Source organism: Poromitra crassiceps, assembly GCF_964638095.1.
Source record: "Poromitra crassiceps genome assembly, chromosome: 9".
NCBI classification, from domain to species: domain Eukaryota; kingdom Metazoa; phylum Chordata; class Actinopteri; order Beryciformes; family Melamphaidae; genus Poromitra; species Poromitra crassiceps.
This window is the reverse complement of record NC_139630.1, coordinates 27,171,123-27,197,506: the sequence shown is the minus strand read 5'-3', so window position 1 is coordinate 27,197,506 and position 26,384 is coordinate 27,171,123. Positions and strand designations below refer to the sequence as shown.

The 26,384-nt window shown below is 43.2% G+C and overlaps 1 protein-coding gene across 2 annotated transcripts in view; it reads left to right on the top strand.

The window, feature by feature from the left end:
- Positions 1–4,385: 4,385 nt before the first annotated feature.
- The window catches only part of arhgap18 (Rho GTPase activating protein 18), a 39,350-nt gene continuing 17,351 nt past the window's right edge, over positions 4,386–26,384 (top strand). Inside the window, exons 1-3 of one of the 2 annotated variants that reach the window (XM_083643228.1) lie at positions 4,386–4,836; positions 21,133–21,379; positions 24,256–24,382. In XM_083643228.1, coding sequence (XP_083499354.1) covers positions 4,706–4,836; positions 21,133–21,379; positions 24,256–24,382 — 505 coding nt within the window. In that variant the 5' untranslated portion in view covers positions 4,386–4,705. Of the gene's footprint in view, positions 4,837–21,132; positions 21,380–23,993; positions 24,126–24,255; positions 24,383–26,384 lie in introns of those variants that run through there. The other variant, XM_083643229.1, reaches the window with a different exon arrangement.

The window sequence follows — 26,384 nt, the reverse complement described above, 5'->3', positions numbered from 1 at the left end:
TTGCCGTAAATGCTAAAATGCTAATAATTGAAAATTGCTTAAAAAGAATCACTGGCTGCAATGCATCAACCAGTGCTGTAGTCGAGTTCGAGTCCTGTTCTTTTCAGGACTTGTGAAATTGCAAGTGCAGCCCAATATATACAGTGTGTATATATATACACACACGAATTGGATGTATGTTAAAATAGGCATTAAATAGGAATTTACAGTCCACGCGGTGCACGATGTGAGAGTAATATTCACCTTATTCCTGGACTTACGTTTCCCATGATTCTCAGCGGTTGCCGGTTGTCGACTTCCTGCTTATTTTTCTCACTACCAAGTAGGTGCACGCCGCTGTCAAAGAGTGGGAACATTTGGCTTATTTTATCCAAAATGGCAAAAAATAGTAACGTTGTGTGGTTGCATAGCGGCAATATTTTACAAAAACGAGGTGAATGTCAATTCACTCGTACTGTATGGGCTTATTTTAGCCGAAATGGCTAAAAATAGTATGTGGTTGCATAGCGGCTACTTTTGTTTTGAAGGCTAAACGTCCAAACCGGAACTCTTACTGTATATTTGATCATTGAATGGAGCTTTAGCGGTCTCTCTCTTTCAAGATTCAAGATATTGTCACTCCGTTGTCCAATTATGCACGTGTGAAATTATTGTGCTGGGGGGCATCATTACAAGACATAGGTACAAAGTCACAACAATTATGATTATTTTCAGTCTCTTTCGCTATGAACCGTCCTGGGCGGAAACAGGCAACCGGCAGCTGGAAACAGGGAGGGAGGGTGTCATGGAAGCGCCCACGGCCTCACCAGGAAACTCGTGAATAGAGTAAAAAGTTCTGGTAGGAAAAGCAGCTATAATACTTTAATGCAATGAGTGTAGTCCAGCTACTGTGAAGTGACATAAGATGAGTGTAGTCCAGCTACTGTGAAGTGACACATGATGGGGGGGGTCATGTCAGTGGGGGACAACAAAAGAACAACAAAACTAGCCCCAAACTTTGGTTTAATGGTGGTGCCCAAAAGCTCTCGGTAGAGAAAAAAGTGACCCAACGTTCGCTTAAAATAACAAACACTCAACACTTTCTTTTTCTTTTTTCTTTTTCAAATTGTCAATGACATCAAATGTGACCTCATTTGAGTGCGGCCAGTTGTTTGTACGGTGTCAGGAAAGTCACTTCTGACCGATGGTAGGAAGCATCTTAACTGATATCGGGACACTGCTACGTTTGCTAGTGACCTGGGAACCTGCCGCTGCCACCCTCCATTTGGGGCAGGGGAAAACTCCGCCTGGCTGCCCTCGCCTCGGCATGCGATGTTACCTTGAGCACAAACAAACAGCCAACAGAGATTTGCCCTAAGCCCCTTTTATTATGCCTCCGCCGGCGATAGCCAGGCCGGAGGCATTATGGATCCGGGTTGTCCGTCCGTACAAACTGTATGTCCGTCCGTCCGATGTTCGTTAACGCGATATCTGAGGAACGCCTTGACGGAATTTCATCAAATTTACCTCAAACAGCGACTTAGACTCAAAGATGAACTGATTAGATTTTGGTGGTTAAAGGCCAAAGGTCACTGTGACCTCTCGAACGCCATTTTCAAGCTTGTTAACGTGATATCTCATGAACGCCTGGACGGAATTTAATCAAATTTGCCTCAAACATCGCCTTGGACTCAAAGATGAACTGTTTAGATTTTGGTGGTCAAAGTTCAAGGTCACGGTGACCTCACGAACGCGAATCCCAAGAATGAACTACTGGCGGAGGCATAAATCCACGGTGCGGTCGTTCTAGTATATAGATAGATTTATCATGGTGATTATGACAGGTCATTAGACAGCTCACGTGCCTCTTGTTTGACAGGTGGTTAGCATTGCTTTGACACTACAAAAGAAAGTGTCTCAGTCATTAATGACTGCATGATTATATTGTAGAATGTAGTTGCTGACCTGATGAGGATGATGATGATGTGACACAAGAAGATAACTCACTAGATGCATGTAACATGTACCTGACCATCCGAGGATTATTGCAGCTTAGTGTGAATGGGGTGAATTCATTGACCTACTAACTACACTATATATATACTGTAGCGCTGCATAACTAGGGCGGTGATGATAATGAAACGACAGAGAAAGATCAGGTGAAATGATTAATACAATTGTTATGTGTTGCAGATGATGGAGTAAAGTCGGAGTAAAGAGCAACTTTCCAGGCGAACAGCAAGTTTTCTATTCGTGACTGGACGTTCTATGTAAAAACACAACAACTTAAAAATGTGTGTGTTTTTGTTCATGTCGTGAAGGACATAATGTTGATGTGTACATAGTTTGTTTCTCTAAAAGAACATGGCAGCTGGAAAAAAAATTGTCAGTGGGAGGTCCTGTCCTGTGCTCATCAATTGAAGATGAATAATTACTTACTATTTGAATATAGTACTTGACATAATTTCCTTTCAGACACCCCACATTTCTAAATAGTGTTGTGGCAGGACAATATTATTACGACTCAAGGAGATCATTATTTTTTTTATAGTGGTTATATTTCTATTGATAATGTTACATTCTCACTTAAATAAGTCTCTTTGTGTTCAGGTTTCAACATTTTCATACGTTCCCCTGGCCTGAGCGCTCTCTCCCCCTTGAGGTTGATAGTGACATTACTGTTAGTTTTGAAGTTGCTTATATTGTTTTTATCTCCAGTACAATTAGCCTTATACTGCATTGTTTTAAAAAAGAATGTTTAAAAACGTTTAAAAATGTTTATAAATAATGTAAAACTGGCATAAAGAAGAGCGACATGGACTAGGTTGATGTATTAATAAACCTCTTGCAGCAGTGTCAGTTGAGCTCTATTGGCCTGATAATACTTTCATAAAGATGCATCATCTTCAAAATGTGTGTAAGATGTGGTCAGGTAGGAATTCAAAAAGTCTTCTGTTGTGGATGAGGATATAAGCTGTGATGTAATAGCAGGTGCAGTACATGGGTAGAGATTGAAGGTGCAACATAGGCAGGTAGGACTAGGAGGCCATGTAAAAAGCATTGTGTTGGGCGCACGGAGGAGGTAACCGTACAGACGGCAATCACTTAATAAGATTAACGGGGGGATGGGGGGTGGAGATATAGAGGTCGTTGAGAGCAAGGTTGTGGTAGGAAGCATGGCAGGGCAGAATGAGGGGGGGGGGTGAGAAGGATGGGGGAACTGGGAGGAGGGAGAGCTACATCTACTAGAAGAGAGGAGAGAGAAGATAGGGCAGGGGATCAGAAGGGGGGTGAATGGAGAAGTGTGATTGCCTCCTGTGACTAATCCAAGTATGTCAGCGTGTTAGTGTGTTTGTGTCAACACACTGTCTCCCAGCACGTGGTCAGTGTGTCGTGCAAAGTCAGTTTGACTGGGTGGACACACCGATGGCCTCCAAACTCACCTTCTACTACCTCCACCTCAGGTAAGGAAAACTCAATGAGGGTGCAAGAAATAGTGTGTGCATGCCTGTGCTCCCTGGCCCATGGTTGTGTGTGTGTGTGTGTGTGTCTGTCTGTGCCCGCCCCCTCGGTTTTAGTGGCAGTTTGTACCTCAGTATGTGACCCTGTAGCTGGATGCCTAAGCCTAAACCACTCATGCACAGTCATGCTCAGAATATGTTCAAATGTAGATAACACTATTCAAATGTAGATAACCAAATATTCAATATTTGGACAGACTTGCAGATAAATGTGAGGAGAACCCGGGAACAATGTATTGTCCGTGTCCAAAATATACTTCAAATGAACGTCATTGTCATGTTCAAAAGCCTTTTCTTGGCTCATTTTGTATATTTCTTTTAACATTGTTGTATACTGCCTGGTGATGATCCCTGTGGGGAGATTGGGTTATTGCAGCAGCAAACACTAATATGATATAGCTGAGTAAAAATAGAACATGAACAGAAAACCAGAGCAAAAACGATATCAAAACATAAGGAATACAACATGACAGTAAAACACCATGAGGGTATGCAAGATAACAGCACTTGACAGTAGGCTACACACCATATGGTGCACACATGACACGCATGCAGTGTGTAACAATGAAGGGTATAGGATTCTGAAGAAAGCAGGTGTGAATTTACAGCAAATGTGATTTCTTTGATCAATATAAAGTATTGTCAGTAATAAATACCACACATTTAGAAAAGGTCAGTGCCGTCTTTGCGCAGCAGGAGGCGCCACGACCTATGAAACTCATGAAGGCTAACTGACTAACCCTAACCTCGCGTCACCAGGCTCTTCTCGGCGAGAAAGACTAACCCTTTCCCTGTAGTGTCAGCCAATCCGCAGCCAGGCTCTATTCTATCTGTAAACCCCGCCCCCGTCCGGCCCTGTCAGAGAGAGAGAGAGAGGGAGAGAGACGGGCAGGCAGGCGGTCAGAGAGAAAGACAAGTTGTAAAGAAAGAAAGACAGGAACAAGAGGGAGACAAAGGAGAGCAAGAAAGAGGGGCGTCCAGCAGCCAGCATGAGTCGGCAACAAAACACTTCACTGGATCAAGCGATGATCGATAGATAGAGAGATAGATAGAGAGAGAGAGAGAGAGAGATAGATAGAGAGAGAGAGAGAGAGAGAGAGAGAGATAGATAGATAGATAGATAGATAGATAGATAGATAGATGAGTGATTGAATGTCAGCTGTACATCATCAAGCAGAAGAAGAAAGAAGAAAAGGGGGAGAAACATGAGTCGTCAGCAGCAGGCGGCCCAGGGAGTGGTTTTAACCGGTTACCATAGCAACGCCGAACTGTTGCCGAAAAACGGAGTATGTGCCGCGCCGTGCTCCTCCAACCAGGACCCCGAGGCTGCACTGAGGTGCGTGTATGTGTGTGTGTGTGTGCGCGTGCGCGTGCGCGTGCGCGTCCCTCCCTACTCTATCAATCACAATAACATTACTACTTCCCATAGAGTTTTAAAGTGTTGGTATGGTAGCCTATTGAGTTGACAGTTTTGTGTGGGGAAACGATTGAGCTATGATGTTATGATCTTTCTCTATAGGGTTATTAGGTGTTTTGAGTAATATTGCTGGACGTGAACGAGAGAAAGTGTGATTGTTGTTTCTGCTACTTTCTGTTACTTTTGGTGTTGTTTAAAGAGTTATCATGGCAAGGCTTTGAATTGGAAAGGAGACGCACTGAAACTGAAACTACGTGTAATCTCTGATGCTAGTGTAGGCTAGGGCTTGGCACAGGCTTCTGGTGAGCGAGTGAGCAAAGGTTAAAGTGATAGTGTTATTTTTCTCCTTTTAGAACTTGAGCGCTGCAGGGACATGTTGACTGTACTGTACATGCAAGCTTAAAAACAGCTGGGAAAAACCCCTCCAGTGTTAGCTGCATCCAAACCTTGACAGCATTGAATACTTTATTGACAACAACAAGTAAAGAAGCATCATAGTACAACAATGTCTAAAGTGCTGGTCAAATGGATAAAAACACAATAAAGCCATAGGCTTGTTTCCATTGTGGTCCATAAAACATAAAACGGCACGAAGACCTAAATAAAGTGCAAATACACCTCACCTAGACCTAGGCACAAAGACAGGACATCCTAAGTAAAGTGCAAATGTACCTCACCTAAAAACTCGTAAAACCAACAAATATTAAAATAACTTAAAACTGTAAAAACAATTAAAAACAACTCATAATAAAAGAAATAAAAGCCAAAACTTAAGACCAATTCAATTCGCAGCATACAACAACAACACTGCACACAGGAACGTTTTAATCCTTGGACTAAGTAATTCTGACACAGTGTTCAACTTCTATCATCACAATATTCAAATAGCCAGCAGGTGGTTTTATATAGCATCTTTGTAAGGCTATTGGACTTTGGTTTCCAGCCTGCTCAGTTCTCCCTGATGGCCAAAACAACTTGCCGTGACTTTTACACCGAAAATACAAGGCGCGAGACAAAGATGGATTTGATAGGTAGAAAATCTATAAATAGCCATGATGTAATTGTAAATATGAGTTTAGCTGCTGATTCAAACCCATCTTGTTGCATAACCTGCAGGAATGGATCGTACATGTGACAGTATCTCAATAACAATAATAAGCATGAACACTACCAAGCGGGTTGGTTTTCACTGGGGTCACCCATACCAAACCAAAAGTATGCAGTTACACTCAAATATACTGTAGTCATAATAAATTGGTTGAGAGAGAGAGAGAAAGGGAGATGGGAGATTTAATTCAATCAAATCTAGACTGATTTCATGACCATGTTGAAAGAATGTAGACATTTTATTGCTGCTATATTGTTATGTTGCAGGTGCAGCCATGTTTATGACTGACTCTTTTCATGGCACGATAACTCTCTAGACTGTGAAGAAGGGATGCTTATTCCTATAGGCCAGTGTGTGTGTGTGTGTGTATGTGTGTGTGTGTGTGTTCAGTACATGTTTAGATCAGCGCCGACAGCAAACAACTGTTGTCAACAACTGTAGTGTAGTACACACACAAGCCCAGCTGGTGTACAGACAGACACACCTGCCTGGGTGTGTATACATCCTGTCTGCGTGTGTGTTTGAGTGTGTGTGTGTGTGTGTGTGTGTGTGTGTGTGTGTGTGTGCGTGCGTGTGTGTGTGTGTGACTGTGACTGTGTGTCTGTTCCAGATGGCTTGTCCAGCTAGCTAAGAAAAACACACACACACACACACACACACACACAGCATCACATTACAGCCTACCTTTGTCTCACCTCCCACAGCAGTGTGTGTGTGCGTGTGCATGCGCATCCATGCGTGTGTGTGTGTGTGTGAGACTGTGTACGTGTGCCCTGTCTAGGTTGACTTGTAGGCTTTAGTTTAGGGTCATTGTTTCCCCCAGCGAGGAAATGAGAGACAGAGAGACGGACAGAAAGTCGTTGGCCTCACACTAGCGGTGGACATCCGACCTCAGGAGCCTTAGGTTACGAGTCCACCGGGAGCGTCTCACAGGATCAGCCAACAGCTTTTTCCTGTTGTTTGGAAAGGAAAGGACGCCATGCCGAGTTTCCGGACAGCACATGTCTTTAAGTGCTCCGAGAAATCAATATTGAACCATTTAACCTACTTTAACAAAAGTACGCCGCTGTGCCTTCTTCAAATGTGTTTTCCAACGTCACTTACACCCGATTTACACCTTGTTTTTAAATGTGGCCTGTATCCAGATACGTTATCTGGATATAATGGTCGCATTTACAAACCAGGCGTAAATGGCGTGAAAGAGATCTGGACACAATGTGTGAACCAGGCTACCTCCAGATGTGGTCAGGAAGATCTGATCACAATCCTGATCATGATGGATTTATACCTTGCGTTAACGTGCGTTTTTCATGATCCAGATAACTTATCCGGATACAGCTCACATTTAAAAACCAGGTGTAAACGGGGTGTTACCGACCAATGCTTCCCACAGCATCTGTTTAGCTATAGAGAGGCAAAGTGGGAACATCACTTCCTGCTTCAGCACTGTACCAGAGATTTTCATCCGCCATTTATTTTCCCATAGACATTTCGTAAAATGCTTATGAAAATAGTTTTACTCGTTCAAACCAAACGGTACAGATATATTTAGAAACAGGAGAGATCGCATAACATTTCACCAAAACGTAAAAAAAGAATTTATTTTGTGTGTGATTTTTTTTAAGTTTTGGTCTGAGTGTTCTATGGTCTCTTCCGATTCTAAATACAGCTGAACCATTCTGTTTGACCAAGTACAACTATGTTTATAAGCATTTTACGAAATGTCTATGGGAAAATAAATGGCGGATGAAAATCTCTGGTACAGTGCTGAAGCAGGAAGTGACGTTCACTTTGCCTCTCTATAGGTTCACGGAGGAGATTCCCAGATGGGCCGTGCTCCTTGTGAAAAGTAGGACTACTTGCCAGACATCAAACATGCATGGACGGGCTTTGGATTTCCAGCAATTAACACAGGAGCTCCTCTCTGTTTTGTGGCCAGAATACAGGTCGATCAGCAAGGCTGCGTTAGGCTGAAGCCCAACGAACAGGACCTCAGAACAGGCTGACCCAATGGAAGAAACAGGCAGGCTGACGTGAGGAACAACTTATATCCAGAGAGACAGACAGGCTGAGTCAGAGAGAAATAGATGGAGAGAGTCACACAAATATTGATACAGGCTAATCTAATGAGGATCCAACTTCAGGCTTCCAGCAGGCGTAGATTACGTAGCGTAGCTAGTGGGTCACGGCTAAGACCATTCAGTGTGTGTGTGTGTGTGTGTGTGTGTGTGGACAGAGGCCGTCTCTGTCTCTCACAGATGGCAGCTGGCACCTGTTGATCTGAATGGGAATACAACACACACACAAACACACACACACACACACACACTTCTTTCCCTCTTCTCATATCGGCCACAAAACCTCCTCTCCAGCTACTTCTAGACATGAATCTTTCTATTAAAGTCGTATCCAACTTTCTAACAAATCTCATTCTAAGAAATTCTCCCTTTTTTTACGACAGTATCATCTTTCCACGCTGCAGCTGCTATTGTGCAACGTTCAAGATGTTTTCAATACACATACTTTGTCACTAGATTGGGATCACTGTGCGCGCACACACACGCACACACACACACACACACACACACACACACAGAGAGAGAGTTTGTGGACTCGTCTCAAACCATTCAGTTGACTTCCTCCAAACTTTACTCAGGCTCCTACTAATCTATCTTGCTTGTTTGCATGATGATATTACTTTCCATTACTGTTTGCATCTGGACGCATGTGACTTACTTGTACAGCTCCTATTGCATCATTTGTGCTTTGCACACACACACACACACACACACACACACACACACACACACACACACACACTATCTTGGTCGGCAGCTCTAAGCAGCTGATATAGTGTGTAGATAAAGGTGCAAAGAGTATAACAATCACACACACACACGTCTCTTCAAGGTTACTTACGTGTGTATGAAAGTGTACATGAGAAAGCATGCAGTATTTGTTTTACTAACAAGGGCAGCCCACCGGACATTTATGAGAGTGTGTGTGTGTGTGTGTGTGTGTGTGTGTGTGTGTGTGTGTGTGTGTGTGTGTATGTGTGTGTGTGAGAAAGAGACTTGTATCTTTGAGTGTGTGTATATAGTGTTTGTGCGTGTGTGTACAGTATGTGTATGTGCGTGTGTGTGTCTGACGTGTGTGTGTTTGGTTGCACAAATACTGATACAGGTTGGCAAATCACGTCCAAGTGGTCCACGAAAACAAGGTATTGGAGCTGCAAGGTTACATTGTTCTACTTGGCTCTAAAATATGGTTTATTGCACCATAAGGTCATGGTTAAATGGAGTACAAAGCATGTATGTCTTATCCAATCAGATGGCTTCAGAGCAGCTGCCTTATTTGTATCAGAGCCTTTTATGGTCAGTCAATAACTGCTCTTCTCTCCAATCAGCCTTGTTACCCACAAAGGCCCTTATGTAATATATCCAGCACAAATCCACTCCATATATATCTATATCTGTCTCTATCTATATCTATCTATCTATCTATATCGGTCTATCTATATATACTAGTGCAGTGCCCGTTCCCCCATGCACCACCCCGTGGGCGCTTCCCCCCCGCACACACACTGCACTCTGTCAGGTCGCCCTAAGCGCAAGGTTGAAGTCGATCCGACAAACGGTTCTCGAGATACGCGAAGGACAGACATACTGTACAGATAGTCCTGGAATAAGTTCAAATTGCATGAAATGCGGCACCGCACTCCATCGGGGTCCGAGCAGCGCACTCCCCAAGTTTGAAGTCACAATCGGAGAAATGTTTCTCGAGATAAACTGCTTTTTGTGTTGCCAGTAGGTGGCGCAGGAAATTGCAAGATTTGCAAGAAATTCAGCGTGCACTACTTCGAGTTCCCATGAGCACACTCCCCAAGTTTGAAGTCAATTGGATGAACGGTTCTCAAGATAAAAAAAGACACTTTTTGTGTTGCCAGTAGGTGGCGCTGTGCCGAATTGCACAAAATTCAGCACTGCTCTATGTCAGGTTCCCAGCAGCACACTCTCCATGTTTGAAGTCGATCAGATGAATGGCTATCGAGATCAACCGCTTTTTGTGTTGCCAGTAGGTGGCGCTATGCCAAATTGGACGGAATTCAGCTCTCTGCACTCTGTTGAGTGCCCTTAAGCGCACTCCCCGAGTTTTAAGTTTTAAGTCGATCAGATGAATGGATGATAAAGCGCTTTTTGTGTTGCCAGTAGGTGGTGCTATGCCAAATTGCACGGAATTCAGCTCCCTGCACTCCCTTGAGTCCCCCTAAGCGCACTCCCCAAAGTTGAAGTCGATCGGACGAACGGTTCTTGAGATAAACAGCATTTTTTATGTTGCCAGTAGGTGGCGCTATGCCGAATTGCACAAAAACAGGGTACTGCACTGCACAATAGGGCACACTCCCAAAGTTTGAAGTCGATCCCACCAACGGTTCTCGATGGCATGCAGCAGATGATGCTCATCCATAAGCAGTGGTGGAAATAGCCAGGTTTTACTCTGGGAACCCTACTTACACAGGATGGGGGTTCCCGGAAGTGGCGTGGCCCTAGAGCACGGATACTCAACATGCTTTCCCAGTCAATAAACATTAATATAAATTTTTCTGTAGCAGATTGTAGGATTTTGGGGTGTCAGCCGGAGTTTAGTCTCACATTTTTTTGCATAGTTAATACATACTGTAAGTGCCTGGGTGGCGAGCAGACAGCCATATTTGACAATTTAGCTGGAGCTCAGTCAAATTTTATTTAACCTTAGTTTTCATTGTGAATTAGGAAATTGTCGGGGGGCCACTCTGCACCCTATCGCGGGCCGCATCTGGCCCCCGGGCCGCAAGTTGAGTATCACTGCCCTAGAGGATATTATTTCGGAATGCGTGACTCATTATAGCCTACCATTATATAGCCACGTAAAAATCTCACTTAACTAAGATCACTGAGCTCTACTGATTATTTCCCCGTGATTTTATTCATGATAAACTTGAATATTAATGCTGCTTATTCAGCTTACATGTTCAGCTTACATGTTCTCCTACTATTCTCTGCTGCTTTCATGCTGCCCTCTCTCCAGTATTTACTTTAGCGCCCTCATTCTCGACCATTCACTCTGAACGACCCTACTTACAGCACCATTCACTCTCTCAACGACTGTACTCACAGCAGTGTTGAAACTGCTGACTTAGCCCAGATCAGCCAGGGCTTGAAGGAGCACAGGCTTGATTGAACACAGATGTATTAATATCGAACGTGTTTTGCGTCCGAATCGCACGAAAACAGGGCACTGCACTCCGTCGGGTCGCCATCAGCGCACCCCCTGAGTTTCAAGTTGATCCGACCAACGGTTCTCGAGATACGGGAAGGACAGTGAGAGAGAGAGACAGAGAGACGCTGTCGTCATTATAGTATAGATACAGATATATATATACCGGTATATAGATAGATATAGATATATGATTGATTGATTGTTGGCTGGTAGAACTGGAGATCAATGTAAGTGTATTAGTGTTTACAAAGTTTCACACAGTGGCATTAGGCAGGTGGGCGTAGCACCACTGTTTTCATCTCCACTATTCTCACATTTAATAGCCAACATTCAGTCTGTTAGAATAAACCTGAATGAATAATCCACTTCAAAACATCTTCAATAATTTAAGATGTTGTACTGCCAACATAGCCAAACGTACCGAAGTGTATCTGTGTGTGTGTGTGTGTGTGTGTGTGTGTGTGTGTGTGTGTGTGTGTGTGGTGTATGTAGCGTGTGTGTGTTTGTTTAGCTCTGATTTATGTCTTTGTCTATAACCATTCTTTATTTATAGTTCTGTATGGAAGTAAATCATTAACCGATTGTGTGCATGTGTGTGTCTGCCAGGTTGAACTCTGGTTGCAACAAGTTCTCTAGAAGTCCTCAAGTATAGTGTGGAAAAAAAACAAGGAGATGTTTTTTGGTTTTCCCAGAGGAAAAAGGTTCATATTGGTGAGTCAGTCAGCGCTGAGACAGTCATTGGAATGTCTCCACAAGTTGACTATTATCAACACAAAAGAGGGCCAGAGAAGAGTCAGGCAGCACGGCCCTGCCTAGGTTATCAGACTAGGAGGAGAGGAGGTAAAGGAGAAGAGAGGCTGAGAGGGGAGGGTAAGAATAGGGACTGGTAGAAGAGGGGAGAGAGAGAGGTACTTATTGTCAATTGTAGGTCAAATGTCTAGTCTAATAATTTTTGGGTAATCCTTGTGTGTATTAGAGATTAAACATTTTGTATCACAATTATAGCGACCAAAATGATCACAGTTATCAGTATTATCGCGGTATTGTTAAAACGAGTTGAAAATGTTCAAAAAGTAGTGCTACACTCAACACTGAAATCATTTCACCTGCGTCTGGGAGACTGTTGCTATACTTTGGTGGATGATAGACAGTATTTATTGTTTCTTAGTCTCTTCTGCCAGGGAGGGAAGTCTGGCAAGTGAGACCAATTGTTTCTCAACGTGCTGTAATCACGGCGACACGTTAATCACACTAACACGGTTTTTTGAAACGGTAATACTAACCGCCAGGGATTTTATCATTAAACCACTAATCGTTTCATCCCTAGTCTGTATGTGTGTCTACCAATATTTTTCATTTCTTTATATGTATGTGTGCGTGTGTGAGTTTGTGTGCATGTGTGTGTGCGTGTGTGCGTGTGTGAGTTTGTGTGCATGTGTGTGTGTGTGTGTGTGTGTGTGTGTGTGTGCGTGTGTGAGTTTGTGTGCGTGTGTGAGTTTGTGTGCATGTGTGTGTGAGTTTGTGTGCATGTGTGTGTGTGTGTGGGGCGGGCAGGCAGGCAGGCGGTCTGCTGTGGTATGTGGCCTTGACTCAACATCAACATGGGTTCCCAGTGTATTGCTGTTGCTGTTAATTCCAAGTTGATTAACATGACGTCAACCTGATGGTGATATTTTGACTTCCATAGCAGCCCTACAGGCTAATTCATGTGAGGGGGGGGAGACTTTGTACTTCTGATTTACTACTTCTACTTTACTACTTACCTCCTTTCCTGCCAGTTAAATCTGTTATTCTCAACGTTATATATTTACGCCTTTATCCCTATAAAAGGCGTTTTGTTCTTTAAGTGCCTGAACAGTCAGCTGCTTGTTAACTTTTCTTAACCTCGGCCCATAAAGAGAAAAAAGTCGTATGTCCTCCCCCACTAATAATGCAGCACCGCTTGGACCAATCAGATCACACCATGCGTTAAACCATCCACGTTTCGTCAAATGGGACCACATGGTGTTGACCTTTTGACCTGCACAGTAACTACATCATCACTGAATCGAGTCAATCAGTGTCACGTGCCAAAATGCGCCCATGTCTCAGAAGAAAGACGAAACGGGACGGACAAACCCCGTCTTTATTTCGCCACAGACGACACACCACGCAGGCACACGCGTGCACGGCAGCCAGTACATATAATTAGAGGCACCGTGAAATTTGACCTCCACCTTTGACCCATCCTGGCTCGTCCCCCTCCATGGTTCAGGCCAGGAGCAGTGGGCAGCTGCAAGTGAAGCGCCCGGGGATCAACTTCTTCCAACCGCCACTGGTCAGACGACGAACGTCTGCATGTTTTTAGTGGGGGTCCATATTGATGTTATATGGAGGAAACACCTATGGAGGAAAATCTGCAGCGTTTCATCAAAATCGCTCCAGTGATGATGATGTCAGAGATATAAGTTAGCAACTTCATGTTAATCTTGCTCAAATATAGATGAATGTAATTATATGAGAAAACTGTTGACAGCAACCTCTCAGCTTTGACTACCAGCAGCTGGAGAGGGGCACATAGTTTGGGAAACCACAGGCCTTCTGAAAACACTGACTCAGTTCAGTTCGACTATAAAGGGGGGGGGGGGATGACTGCAAAACTTGAAGTGAGAAGAGAAAAACACAAAGGAGAGACATGGAGAGATAGAGAGACTGAGAGGAAGAGAAAAAGGAAGAGAAAGATACTTGGAGAGGAAGAAAGAGAGAGAGGATGTGCAGTTGTCCGTTTGATAATGCAACTTCCTGTCACAGCAGAAAGGGCCAACCAGTGAGACATCAACTAAACCAGAGAAGAAGAGGCATCTCAAAATAGATACAATGCCATATTCTGTTGTCATGTTGTTCTTTACCAATGCCACTGCTCCTCATTTTACAGACATTATTACTGTAGTACTGAAAGTTCACCATATTCACTTGGGTAATGCATTTTGATGACTTGATATATTCAGATTTTCTTCTTCTTGTCATTTATTTAGGAGGTATTATTATTATCAGTAGTAGTAGCAGCACAACTCGGAACTTTCAACTCGGATTTTCCGACCTCCCATATAGTTGCGTTCACGCTGTTTTTAACTCAGAGTTACAAAAACATATAGCTGTTGAATTCAACATATTGCTATAATCGGAGCGAAATATAAACAATATAAACGCATATTGCATAGTTACACCTCAAATTAGGTCAACAAAACACTTCGTCAACGTCAACTTGGACAAACCGGAGCTCCGAAATGATACCCGAATTTCCGGCCTGTAATTCAGACCTCGACAGGTCGGAGCTCGTTTTCCCCCAGACTTCTGAGTTATCTTGAACGCGGTAACAGTGAGACATCCGACATGTTGTGTAGCTTCATTTGTATAGCATATTTCATACACAGAGGCATTTCAAAGTGCTTTACATAAAATGGATAAAAAGAAACGAGCATAGAGAAATAAAAAGAGTGAGAAAAATGGGATACGCTAGTGCAGTTCAAATCAAGTGAAATAGATCTGCTTTGTTGACACACGTGACGGCCCCAAAAATGACGTCGAAGGGCATTCCATATGACCCTTACTTGGAAAAACGATACTCCCTTCAGAGTGTTCACTACGAAGGGAAGTGACTTCACAGCTTTAGGGCATAAGGGATTAGCCCTCTGGAATTACATTTACCCACAGTCTTCCCTGTACGCATCGTAAAAGCTGTGTAACTGGGCTGACTAAAATGTGTCGACCTGCGGGTGCTAGTTCCAGATCTGTGTGTGTGTGTGCGTGCGCGTGTGCGTGTGCGTGCGTGCGTGTACCATGCACAAAGGCAAAACCATATAACCTTGTATGTGGTCATCCAAAACCATGATACTATGATTAGGCTACCGATGGCATCTGATCCCCTCTTGGCAAGGCTAAATTATACTAGCGGTAAGCCAGGCTAGACTCTGCTGAGCTAAGCTAGCAAAAGGGAAGCCCAGGCTATGAGACTAGCTGCTACACCCCTGCTGATGTTTTCCTCATTAGTTGACAGGAATTCAACATGCTGCTGGCTAGCCTTTGGTTAGAACCTGAAGGCTACTTCTGTCTGTCTGACTCACTGTCTTTTCTGTGTCACCACCCAGTTCTCTGTTAGTCATAGGACAACATACTGTGTGAGATTGATGTAAAATAGCACCTCCTGCAGGCGCAAAGTTGAATGAAGAATCTAAATCAAGACAAATACAAAAGCAACTCTCTTTCCAACTTGAGCAACTGTCCCACCCCTCCACCTTATTATTATTATAGTAGTGAGATACATTTAGCTGAGAATACAAGGGACAACAACCAATTTAGTGTGGAAGAAATAGATCAAAAATGATCCATCCACCATATCTTCTGGCCTACTGAGAAGATTGTAGGCTAAGTGAAATTTGTACATAGTTTGAAGAAAAAAAATCGTTTGCCTTTAACTGTTTGCCTGCCTCTACTTGTCTATTATGTTCCTCTCTTAGCCATTCTGTCTGCCTGCAGCTATCTGCCCGTTTGACTCCTTGCCTTTCACTGTAGAACAGGCCACTTCATTATCTGTCTAGTTGCCTGTCTGTCTCTCCAACTACAGTACATGTCTGTGCTGCTACAGTGTATGGCCTGTCTGTTTCTATAACTACATGTCTGTGCTGCTACAGTGTACGGCCTGTCTGTTTCTATAACTACATGTCTGTGCTGCTACAGTGTAGGGGAGAGTGGGGTGAGTTGTGCCACTTTTTACTTGAGGTGTCTTTAAAGTGAGGGCATGACAGTAATGCCTCCAACTACAATATGTAAATATATTTCAGGATGTTGTGCACCACTGGGAACACTCCCTTTGGATCTTAAATAAACTGTTAAAAAAATATGGCTATTCTTAAAAAAGTGGTCTCTTGGCACAACTTGCCCCCGGTGCGGGGTAAGTTGTGCCTTTGGAGAGAATACGTTGGGGTAAATTGTGCCATTGATTACTAAGTAAAACAGAACATTTTCATCTCATATACTGTAATGCTATATCAAAGCAAGACAAAATAAAGATAACACTAAAGTCCAGTGTACTATAACAGGGTTAAACAAGGCTAAACGGTAGCAGCAGTTGACCTACATATTTAACATTTTCAGAAATAAAAAATTATGTTCAAAATGAACAAAATCAACTATCACAGAGCCAGGCTACACTTGCCAATACTGCAATATTCTTCAACAAGGTCTATTTAAACATTTAAGAACAAAATGAAATAAAATTTCACTAAATCAACTGCAACTGCACTGGCACAACTTAACCCAGGCCTTTTGGCACAAATCACCCCATCCCCACCATTTTAACAAACTTGTATCATATAGCTGGTTTGGAGCTAACATCATGCTAACAGTATAGCCTCATATTGTAGCTTACTAAAACACTAACACACGTGTGAAATGTTTTCAAGCTTGTCTATAATTGTTCAGACACAACAATCAATAAACCTTGATCATAAAAATTTTACTTTGAGAGGCAAAAAACAGTTTTTTGAACTTAAATGTGCTTAGCTCATGTGCCATCTGCCTCCCTTCTTTGCAGAGTGAGTAAAATGGATGCCTCTTCAAAAATGTGTGGTCACATGACCAATTTCTTCTATGGTTTTCTAGATACAAGGGGTGGCACAACTTCCCCACTGGCACAACTCACCCCACTCTCCCCTATGGCCTGTCTGTTTCTATAACTACATGTCTTTGCTGCTACAGTGTATGGCCTGTCTGTTTCTATAACTACCGTAAATTCCGGACTATAAGCCGCACCTTTTTTCCCGTTTTTTGGCCTTTTTTGGCCCCTGCGGCTTATATAACGGTGCGGCTTATCTATGAATTTTTTTCCAAAAAAAAAAAAAAAAAAAAAAAAATCTCTCTTTTTTTAGCACTCTTTCTAACTATAAATCCTATATAACTATAATAAGTTTTAATTTCCTCTCTTGCCCTCTTTTCACCACACTGTATGACACTGTATGACACTGTGTGCACTGTAAAAAACAAGACAGGTGGTGTTGTGTTATGTTGTTTTGTTGAAATGTTAATAAATGGGAGCTTCCTCAAACAGCCATCTCTTTCCCGACAATCCCCTCTGTGCATGAACCCTTACATATGGTAATTAACACATTCACTGCCAACAACGTATGAACACGTTTTCAGAATCCAGCTGTTCCCTGCCAACAACGTGTTTACACGTTTTTGGCATCGATTTTTTTTTTTTGACGGTGGGTTGTGCATCTAAGCCTTTTACATCTCTTATATAATTATTGGAGCCACCGAACGTTTACAACCCATTCCACCGACCCACTAAGTGGCAACAGTGCTCTCCTGGCTAGAGAAAGGAAAGCATTTTTTTAACTTGTCAAGCCATTCTCAGCCCAGCCATTCTCCTTTTCGCGCTGATTGCTGGCGATGCGGGATTGCAAATTTACATAATAGATTCAGCCGATCTACTATGATCGGGTGATAGATTACAGGTGGAGGAACACACTTTGAAACACGCAGCATAAATATGACCAGAATCGCAAAAGCTTCTCTCAACCAAAACTCCAAACGAGCGAGTCCATCCCGACTTCCTCAAACAGCGGCCCAGACATGCAGGCACAGGAGAGCAGCAAAGCACTGACTGGTGACAAGCTTGTCCGCCCACGGAGGGCGGAGTTGAAGCAACTCGAGAGGGAGGGAGAGAGAGAGAGAGAGAGAGAGAGGGAGGGAGAGCGAGAGGGAGGGAGAGAGAGAGAGAGAGCGAGAGGGGGAGGGAGAGAGAGAGAGAGAGAGCCAAAAATGAATGGTTAAAGTGACCGTTCCATCCAATTTCACAAAAAGCCGTTTATCTCTGAATATTCTTTTTCACGCTAAAACCATGCTGTATTCAACTGCTAATGCTTACATAACTACTAACTCTACAAACTAACTCTTTTAGACAGAGAAAGTACACATTCTATTAGTACTTTTGAGATATTGTATGTTCACAAACTCCAAGCTGAAACGAATCCTCGGCTCTTATAAAATGAGCCATAATCCTCAAAAAACGGCTTGGCAGAAGCTACCTACAGCAAAAAAAAACGTCTGGCAGTCAATGTGTTAAACATTAAAACACAAAAAAAAAAAAAAAAAATACCATTAAAACACCCGCGGCTTATAGTCCGGTGTGGCTTATATAAGAAAAAAATAGTCAACTTTGCAGGTGCGGCTTATACACCGGTGCGGCTTATAGTCCGGAATTTACGGTACATGTCTGTGCTGCTACAGTGTATGGCCTGTCTGTTTCTATAACTACTAGGCATCTCGCGTGCTCGATTCCTAGGCTCGCCCGCCCTGCAGCTCGGCTGCTGCGTGGCCTCGCCTGCTCTATTGGCATGCGCAGCGCGCACATTTGCACAACTTTGCATCACTGATGACATCACTCACTGATTATTATTCAAATGTTTTTATTGGTTTTCCACAGCACTCAGTCCTCCAAATTAACACAGACAGAACAGGACCAAAACAAAAACAAAACCCACAACAATACCAACACTACTCAATAAATCAAAACCAATATCAATTAAATTAAACCGGTCAGGACAAGAACACAAATACATACACAGATACAATTGACGAATAAACAAAACCAAACAAAATGTAGGATAGGATGGGGGGGGGGGGGGAGCAGCTACGCTTCTGTAACCTGTGGGAACTCCGTCTCGAAGTAGGACAGAAGCGGTTGCCAGATCTTAAGGTACTTCTGGGTGGAGCCTCGGGCAGTGTGTTTAAGCTGTTCTAGTTTGAGATGGGACATTACCTCTTCTACCCGCAGCGCTTGTGGGATGGTGCCCTAACCTTCTTCCAGCTGAAGAGTATTAGACGTCTAGCCAGTAATGTAGAGAATGCTATAGCTTCAGCTTGGTGAGTTGGAATTGGTGTCTCCTGTGGGACTACAACAAACAGAGCGGTCAATGGATTGGGATCAATGACTCTGTCGCACATAAAGGAAAATGTGTTAAATACACCTGTCCAGAGTGGGGTCAGTTTGGGGCACAGCCAGAACATGTGACTGAGGGTAGCTGGGTCTCGACTGCACCTAATACAGTTTGGACCGGCCATAATAGTAATATTACCATTGACGATCTGTCCAGGACCTGGGAGACTGAGGATAAGTTATGTAGTATTTTACATGATATAGAACACTTCACATGGGAGGCGAGTTCGAGCCCTCAGGAGATACAAATGTTTATTCCCCATATAGAGGATGTGGGGAAATAAATTATTTCATTAAAGATACACCTGAACTGGAAAGTTGGCACTCAGAGCTGATTGGGTTTTTCTATAGGAAAAGGCCTAAGATACAGCATTTTATGTATAAAGTATTTTTTCATACTTGTACTGGAACTTACCTGGCTGGGAATTAGATACGGCAGCATTTTAGTATGGGAACAATTGTAAAGTGGTTTATTTCGCTGAGGTGTCTACAGTAGCCTACGTCTGCAATTTGAACTCGTTTAGGGAAGTTGGATTAGATCTATTTTTATATGGGTAGGAAACCAGTGTTTAAAGAACGGAACAGAGCCTAGAGGAAGCATGCCATTCTACTTGAGGAAATTACATTTCAGTTATTTATTTTATCTCAGCTGGATCATTTCAAGTCCTGGATAATAAGATCTTGTGGAAGCATTACTTTAAACAAGAAGTGTTAGATTTGTATAGGGGAGAGAAAACACTTCCTCTTTTCACTGCATGAAGCAACAGGTTAGCCTGACTGAGCTATTATTAGAATGGGTGCAGAAGGCCACATGCAGCCACAATCAACTGATACTGAAAGTTACAGTAACTGATTAAAGTGTACTGTAGCCATGCAAAAGTTATTGGGGTCCAACTAAAAGGACTTAAGCGACATGATAAATGACAGTAAATAATCAAAATATACTTACTATGGTCATGATTTCAAGAGGGTTAATTAATATTGGAGTTGGTCACCCCACCAGAAGGGTTTTGTGCTTGAATTGAAAGTGTTTATTCAAATTTAAGGTTAAGAAAGATGATTTGTGTTATTATGTTATGTTTAAATGTGTGCAATGTGAATGTTTAAGAATTGTATTGAAATTATATTTGTGCTGTGCTAAGCTATGTGCTAAAATAAAAAGCAACTATATGCGCCAATACCTGATCTCATCTCTCTTATTTGAACGAATGTTCATCCTTTAGGTAGTAGCCTCTTCTCGTGATGTAAAAATACTAGGAACATTTGGTTTAGCCTGACGTGTCACGTCTTTTAAGGTTACTCTGGAGGCCTTTGTAATGACAAGCTTAAACGACCACTTGACAGGAAAGGTGGATTAGAAACACCGTCAGGTTAAGCAAGAATTGTCATCTCAAGGGAAAAACTTTAACACGACCTTAACCAGTGCAGATTAACACATGGTTAGAATTAATTTTCCAACAAACACAACAACAGACAGTGCTAGAGAGAGCCACCATTGAAGATGTCATAGCCATTGTGACATCATCAGTGGGACAAAAACTGAAACAAACAGTGCCCATATTGTGACATCATCAGTGACATCACAATTGCTCAAGTGACATCCCTGATGACATCACTGATGACATCACTTCCAGTTGAGTGACGACATAGACATTGTGACATCACTATTGCTCAGGTGACATCACTGATGACATCACAAAATCGCAGGGAGACTGAGATTGCCCACTTGCTCCCTTTATTATATATATACACACACACACATATACATATATATACATTACATGTGTCTCTCAATATTGTATTCTCTCTGGCCAGTCTGTGTACTGGTATGTGTCTTCGTCTCACCATCCTTTCTCTCTCTCTCTCATAGCCGCAGAACGGGCCACTACAGTGTGCAACAGAACCAGAACACACAACATGGAGACAGACCTGCCAATATCACGAGCGGTACCAAAACCACCGGCACCGACCCACTGTCGGTCCCCAACCCGACCTCCACCTCCACCTCCTGCCCCAGGCCTCAGCCCTCCTCCAGCCCCAAGTCAGGCTCCAGCCCCAGCTCCAGCTGCAGTCCCAGGCCCAGACCGCGGCCCGCATGTCATCGGTGCAACTCCCAGGTAGGCGGTGAATGATATGATGAAAAGGGGCACTAACATGCTTCTGATATTCACAGGATGTTCAACATCCACCTTCAAGTGACAATCCAGGAGATTCTTGCGGTGTTTTTTGATGACATCTCTGGTGCTAAGCGGTCATTGCGGTGGTGTTTTTGCACTGCCGGTCACTTGGTCAGTACTGATCATGTTTTCCATAGCGTTTTTTTTTCTTGATGAAGTTTGAGGTTCTGTAGGTGGCGCTCTTGGCGTTGGTAACTACCCAGTTCTTCTTCTATTTGTTCCAAACCGCTGTTGCTGCGGAACTCAAAATGCTTCACTTCCTGTACACTTTGTTCATTCTTCTTGGGAAAGACCTCGTCGTCACTGGGTATTTATTAGAGCAGCAAATGTAGCTTTCAGGAATCACATCAGTTGGTGATAGAAAGCAGCAAAATTAACATTAATTTCTATGAAAATATCACAGATGATTACTTCAAGGGTGAGTAATGGCAACGCACTCCATCTCCTTTAACACATCTTCATTATGACTTGTTTTGGTTTGTTCATTTTCACTCCTTGTTGTTTCTTTAGTTGCTTTGTTAGCTTGTTCCTCTATGCTACATGCTACATGGGACCTATCTCTGTTTCTCCTGCTGGTGAGCCTTTGGATTTGAGCCTTTCTCCTCTTCATCCAGTGCTTTCAGAGTGACAAAACCATATTATAGATCAAATAATACACTGTCATCATTATCTCCTCAGGACACCCCTAAACCCCAACATATCACAACTGGGATTCCTCTCCTAGGGTATTGTCTAGATTTCAATCAATTTCAGTTCCTCTTCTGAGTCTGAGTCTGCCTGTTGACTCAGTCATATTTCCTCAGCTTTTTAGTTCTTGTTTTAAGACCATGAATCAAAGGTCATCCAGCATTCAGCAGTTCCCAAATTGATTTACACACGTAAGTAAAAGAACAGTGTGATTCTTATATTGCATTAACAATTCCAATTCCATTATTTACTTATCAATTCAGATGTGAAAATGTTATTGCATTTCATTGTTCTTATTTTTAGCATCTCGTTACTGCTCATTACCGGCACTTAATCCCTGCTCTTTGGGTGTATCTTACATGCTCTTGTATCTGAGGTTTCTAGTTATCAGCGATGTACAGTATTGCCTTCCCTTGTAACGGAATTCACAGGCAATGACCTTTTGGTTGTAGTCGCCTCGCTTTGCCAGACTATCTCCGTTTCACGCAGGAGAGAGTCTGGCTGCTCTTACTCTCACTCTGGTCTAGCGGGTAAAAAAGGCTCCGTTATCTTTACAACCATCCACCAAAAGTACCAAGCAGGGCCTGCTTTATTGCACAATGTACTGCACAGTGTAATGTAGCAACGCTAGCTTGCTACAGTTGCTAGATAGCATTGTTGTTGTTTCACAGTGGCGGAGGCATTTGAGAGCGACACGCAGGGAGCGAAAAGGTGTTTCCCTTCGCTCCGACTGACATGGTCGGCTCCAATGGCCGAGCTTAGACTGCTTCCAGTCAGACTACTGTTGTAGTATTCTCTCCCCAGACTCAGATATGATGTTGAATCGCTGTGCTCCGCATACTACATAAGTGAGTCTGTGCCACTTCACAGCCAGAAGGCGGGTTGAGATTGAATGAGTGACAGGTCGTAGCACCAATGAGAGAGCGGTTCAAAAAAATGGGCTGCGCCTCCCGTGTCGTTACTGATTGGGGAAGACTGAAGCCATCACTGGCATATGACTGGCCAAGTGTACGGTTCCCTCCAATAACCAGCCGGCTGAGGGAAAGTGTCCCACACCCAGAGAGAGATCTGCAGCATGCAGTAACGTAGTGTATCAGTGTAACAACTCTCATGGGTCTGGCGTTGAGACTACTGTTGTAGTGACTGTTGTAGTGACTGTAAGTCACTCTGGATACGGGTGTCTACTGTAAATGCCTAAAATTTTACAGGGGGATTGGTTTGGCAGGCAAACTGTTGCAGGATGTTGTACTTTGGGTCGTACAGTTGATCTCATATATATATATATATATATATATATATATATATATATATATATATATATATATATATACTGTATATTGAACATGGCAAATTTGTTTGCAACATCACAGAGGTGTAGTAATGTAGAAAGGGACTTGAACCCAACAAATTGACTAACCTGTTCTGAGGTATATAGTGAAGAGGATTCCTCACGCACAGCCAGTAGAATGACCATCAGGTGCTGGTCGAGTTGCAGGAACATCATAAATAAAATTAAGAAAATAACCACCGCACACATTCCTTTAGCGAACAACGCGTTTCACGGTTAGCGTCATCAGGTTGGCTCACTCATAAATCTGTTCTGAGGTCTGTTTAAATTTGAGCTGGTTTATGAAAAATGTGTGTATGTGCGTGCGTGCATGCTTGTGTGCGTGCGTGCGTGCTTGTGTGCGTGCGTGCGTGCTTGTGCGAGTGCGTGCGAAGCAGCACAGCTTGCGATCAGCTCTGTTTAGACTTGTGCAAACTGGCGCCAGTCTGCAGAAGTCTAAACAGAGCTGTGTGCTTGTTTCTGTGAGTCTTGTCAAATCCTCAGTCTGCTGTTAGTTCTATTTTCTTTTCTTGTTGTGTGGTGTATTTGTGTCTGTCTGTCTGTCTGTCTGTCTGTCTGTCTGTCTGTCTGTCTGTCTGTTCCTACGGTATCTGTTTGCATGCTTGTCTTGATATCTCTACATAATGGTCTGCATCTGCAGTCTGAGTGAGGGTGAGATTGTGTACATGTCTTGATTATCTGCGCACACGTCTCTCTTCGAATGTGTTTGTCGCTGTATCTCTGTCTCCATGTGTCTGTGTGTATCCATGCATAATATACAAGATCTTGGTGTTTCTCCCAGGACTCTCTGGATGAGCTGGCGATGGACGACTATTGGACGGAGGTGGACAATATCACTCGCTCAGGAGAAGGCGCGGGGAGAGCAGAAGGGGAAGTGCAAGAGGAGGAGCAGCACAAAATTCCTGAGGGTATGATAAGCGGTGTCCATGGAGACACCTTTCACCTCTGACCCGAGAGGAGATAAACTCTCTCTTTTCTGACATCTACTGCCGTATACAGACAAGAGGGGGCAGTAGGGCTGGGCAATATAATCGATACGGCAATATATCGTCACATTTTATTTCCCGATACTGTATCGATACTTGGACGCCAAGTATCGCAATATTATTATTTTTTTCCTTTTTCCTTTTTTCTTTTTTTTTTGCAGGCCATGCCATGCCAGGCCTCTGCATCTGGTGATTCCCACCCCTAATCGATACTGTATCGATATTTCCCATATCGATGCGTTCAGTAACACTCAACACTCAGTAGTTTTGACTAAATTTGTCCACTAACTTATCAGTATAAAGTGATGTACAGTACATATTATTACACTACCTGGGTGGTACACAGTGTGTTGTATCTTTAGCTCTATTATTTAATTTTGAGTAAATTCTGTAGAATATCGCAATATGTATAGCATCGCAATATATCGTGATACAATCGTATCGTGACCCAAGTATCGTGATACGTATCGTATCGTGAGATCCTTGCCAATACCCAGCCCTAGGGGGCAGTGCTCTCACCTGGAGTGTTTCTATTCTTTATGTAGACAGTGGGACAGTAGCCAGGCACAGAAGTTTACATACAGAAGAGAAAACTAGTATGTGTCATTCCAGAGGGTGTGAATTTAACCGCTCATCTTCTGTATTTCTGGACCATCAGATGGTTTTGATTCAAAATGATCACGGATGGGGCGGTAGAGGTAAAAGCACTCACGTTACCACCGCGGAGACCCGGGTTCAATTCCCGGCAACGGTACTTCCGGCTTGGTCAGACGTTCTCTTACAGACACAATTGGCCGTGTCTGCGGGTGGGAAGTCAGTGGGGTATGTGTCATAGTCGCTGCGCTAGTGCCTCCTCTGGTTGGTCGGGGCACCTGTTCAGGGTGGGGGTGAGCTGGGGGGAATAGCGTAGCCTCCCACATGCTACGTCCTGCCAGTGAAACTACTCGCTGTCAGGTGAAAAGAAGCAGCTGGCGACTACACATGTATTGGAGGAAGCATGTGCTAGTCTACGGTTGACATACTCTCTCTTATTTTTTGATTTGATCATCGAGATGAAGGACTATGTGATAGGAACAAGTTGTAGTTGCACGCTTGCTGCAGTTGATAGGAAGCTGAAATCTGGGCCTCACAACAAGATATCAATGAATAAAAACAGACGCAGTAAGACATTAAAAAAATGACAAAGACAAAGAACAAATTTGAATATATTTATTATTTACAGTACTCAAATTAAATGATCAAACTTGCCATGCAGCTTGTTTTAAAGTAGAGCGATCTGTAGAGACCTGTTCGGAGGTGGAATTGTTTATGTAAAGTAAGTGTGTGTGTGTCTGTCTGTGTGTGTGTGTGTGTGTGTGTGTGTGTGTGTGTGTCTGTGTGTGTGTGTGTGTGTGTGTGTGTGTGTGTGTGTGTGTGTGTGTGAGAGATGTGGGGAATCAACACAGCCTGTTCAGACTTGTGCAGAATCTGCTGACTGTCCCTCTGTGTCACCTCGTACATGAATCGTACATCTTCCTCTAAATATAATAATAATAATAATACATTTTATTTGGCGGCGCCTTTCAAGACACCCAAGGTCACCTTACAGTGCATGTAAAACAGTTCATTTAAAAGCATACAATGTATATAAGAAACAATCCGCATAAAACCAGCGACAAACAAGAAAATTAAAATGAAAGACCAGTATGGGAGGGGGTTAGTGATTACAGGGAATAGGCCAGTTTGAACAGGTGGGTTTTGAGGTGGGATTTGAAATGTTGTTATGGTTTCAGACTGGCGGATGTGAGGGGGTAGGGAGGTCCAGAGCCTGGGGGCGGTGCAGCTGAAGGCCCTGGCACCCCATGGTACTGAGGCGGGAGGTGGGGATGGTCAGGAGACCAGCTGAGGATGAGCACAGGGAGCGGGAGGGTGTGTACTGCAGGAG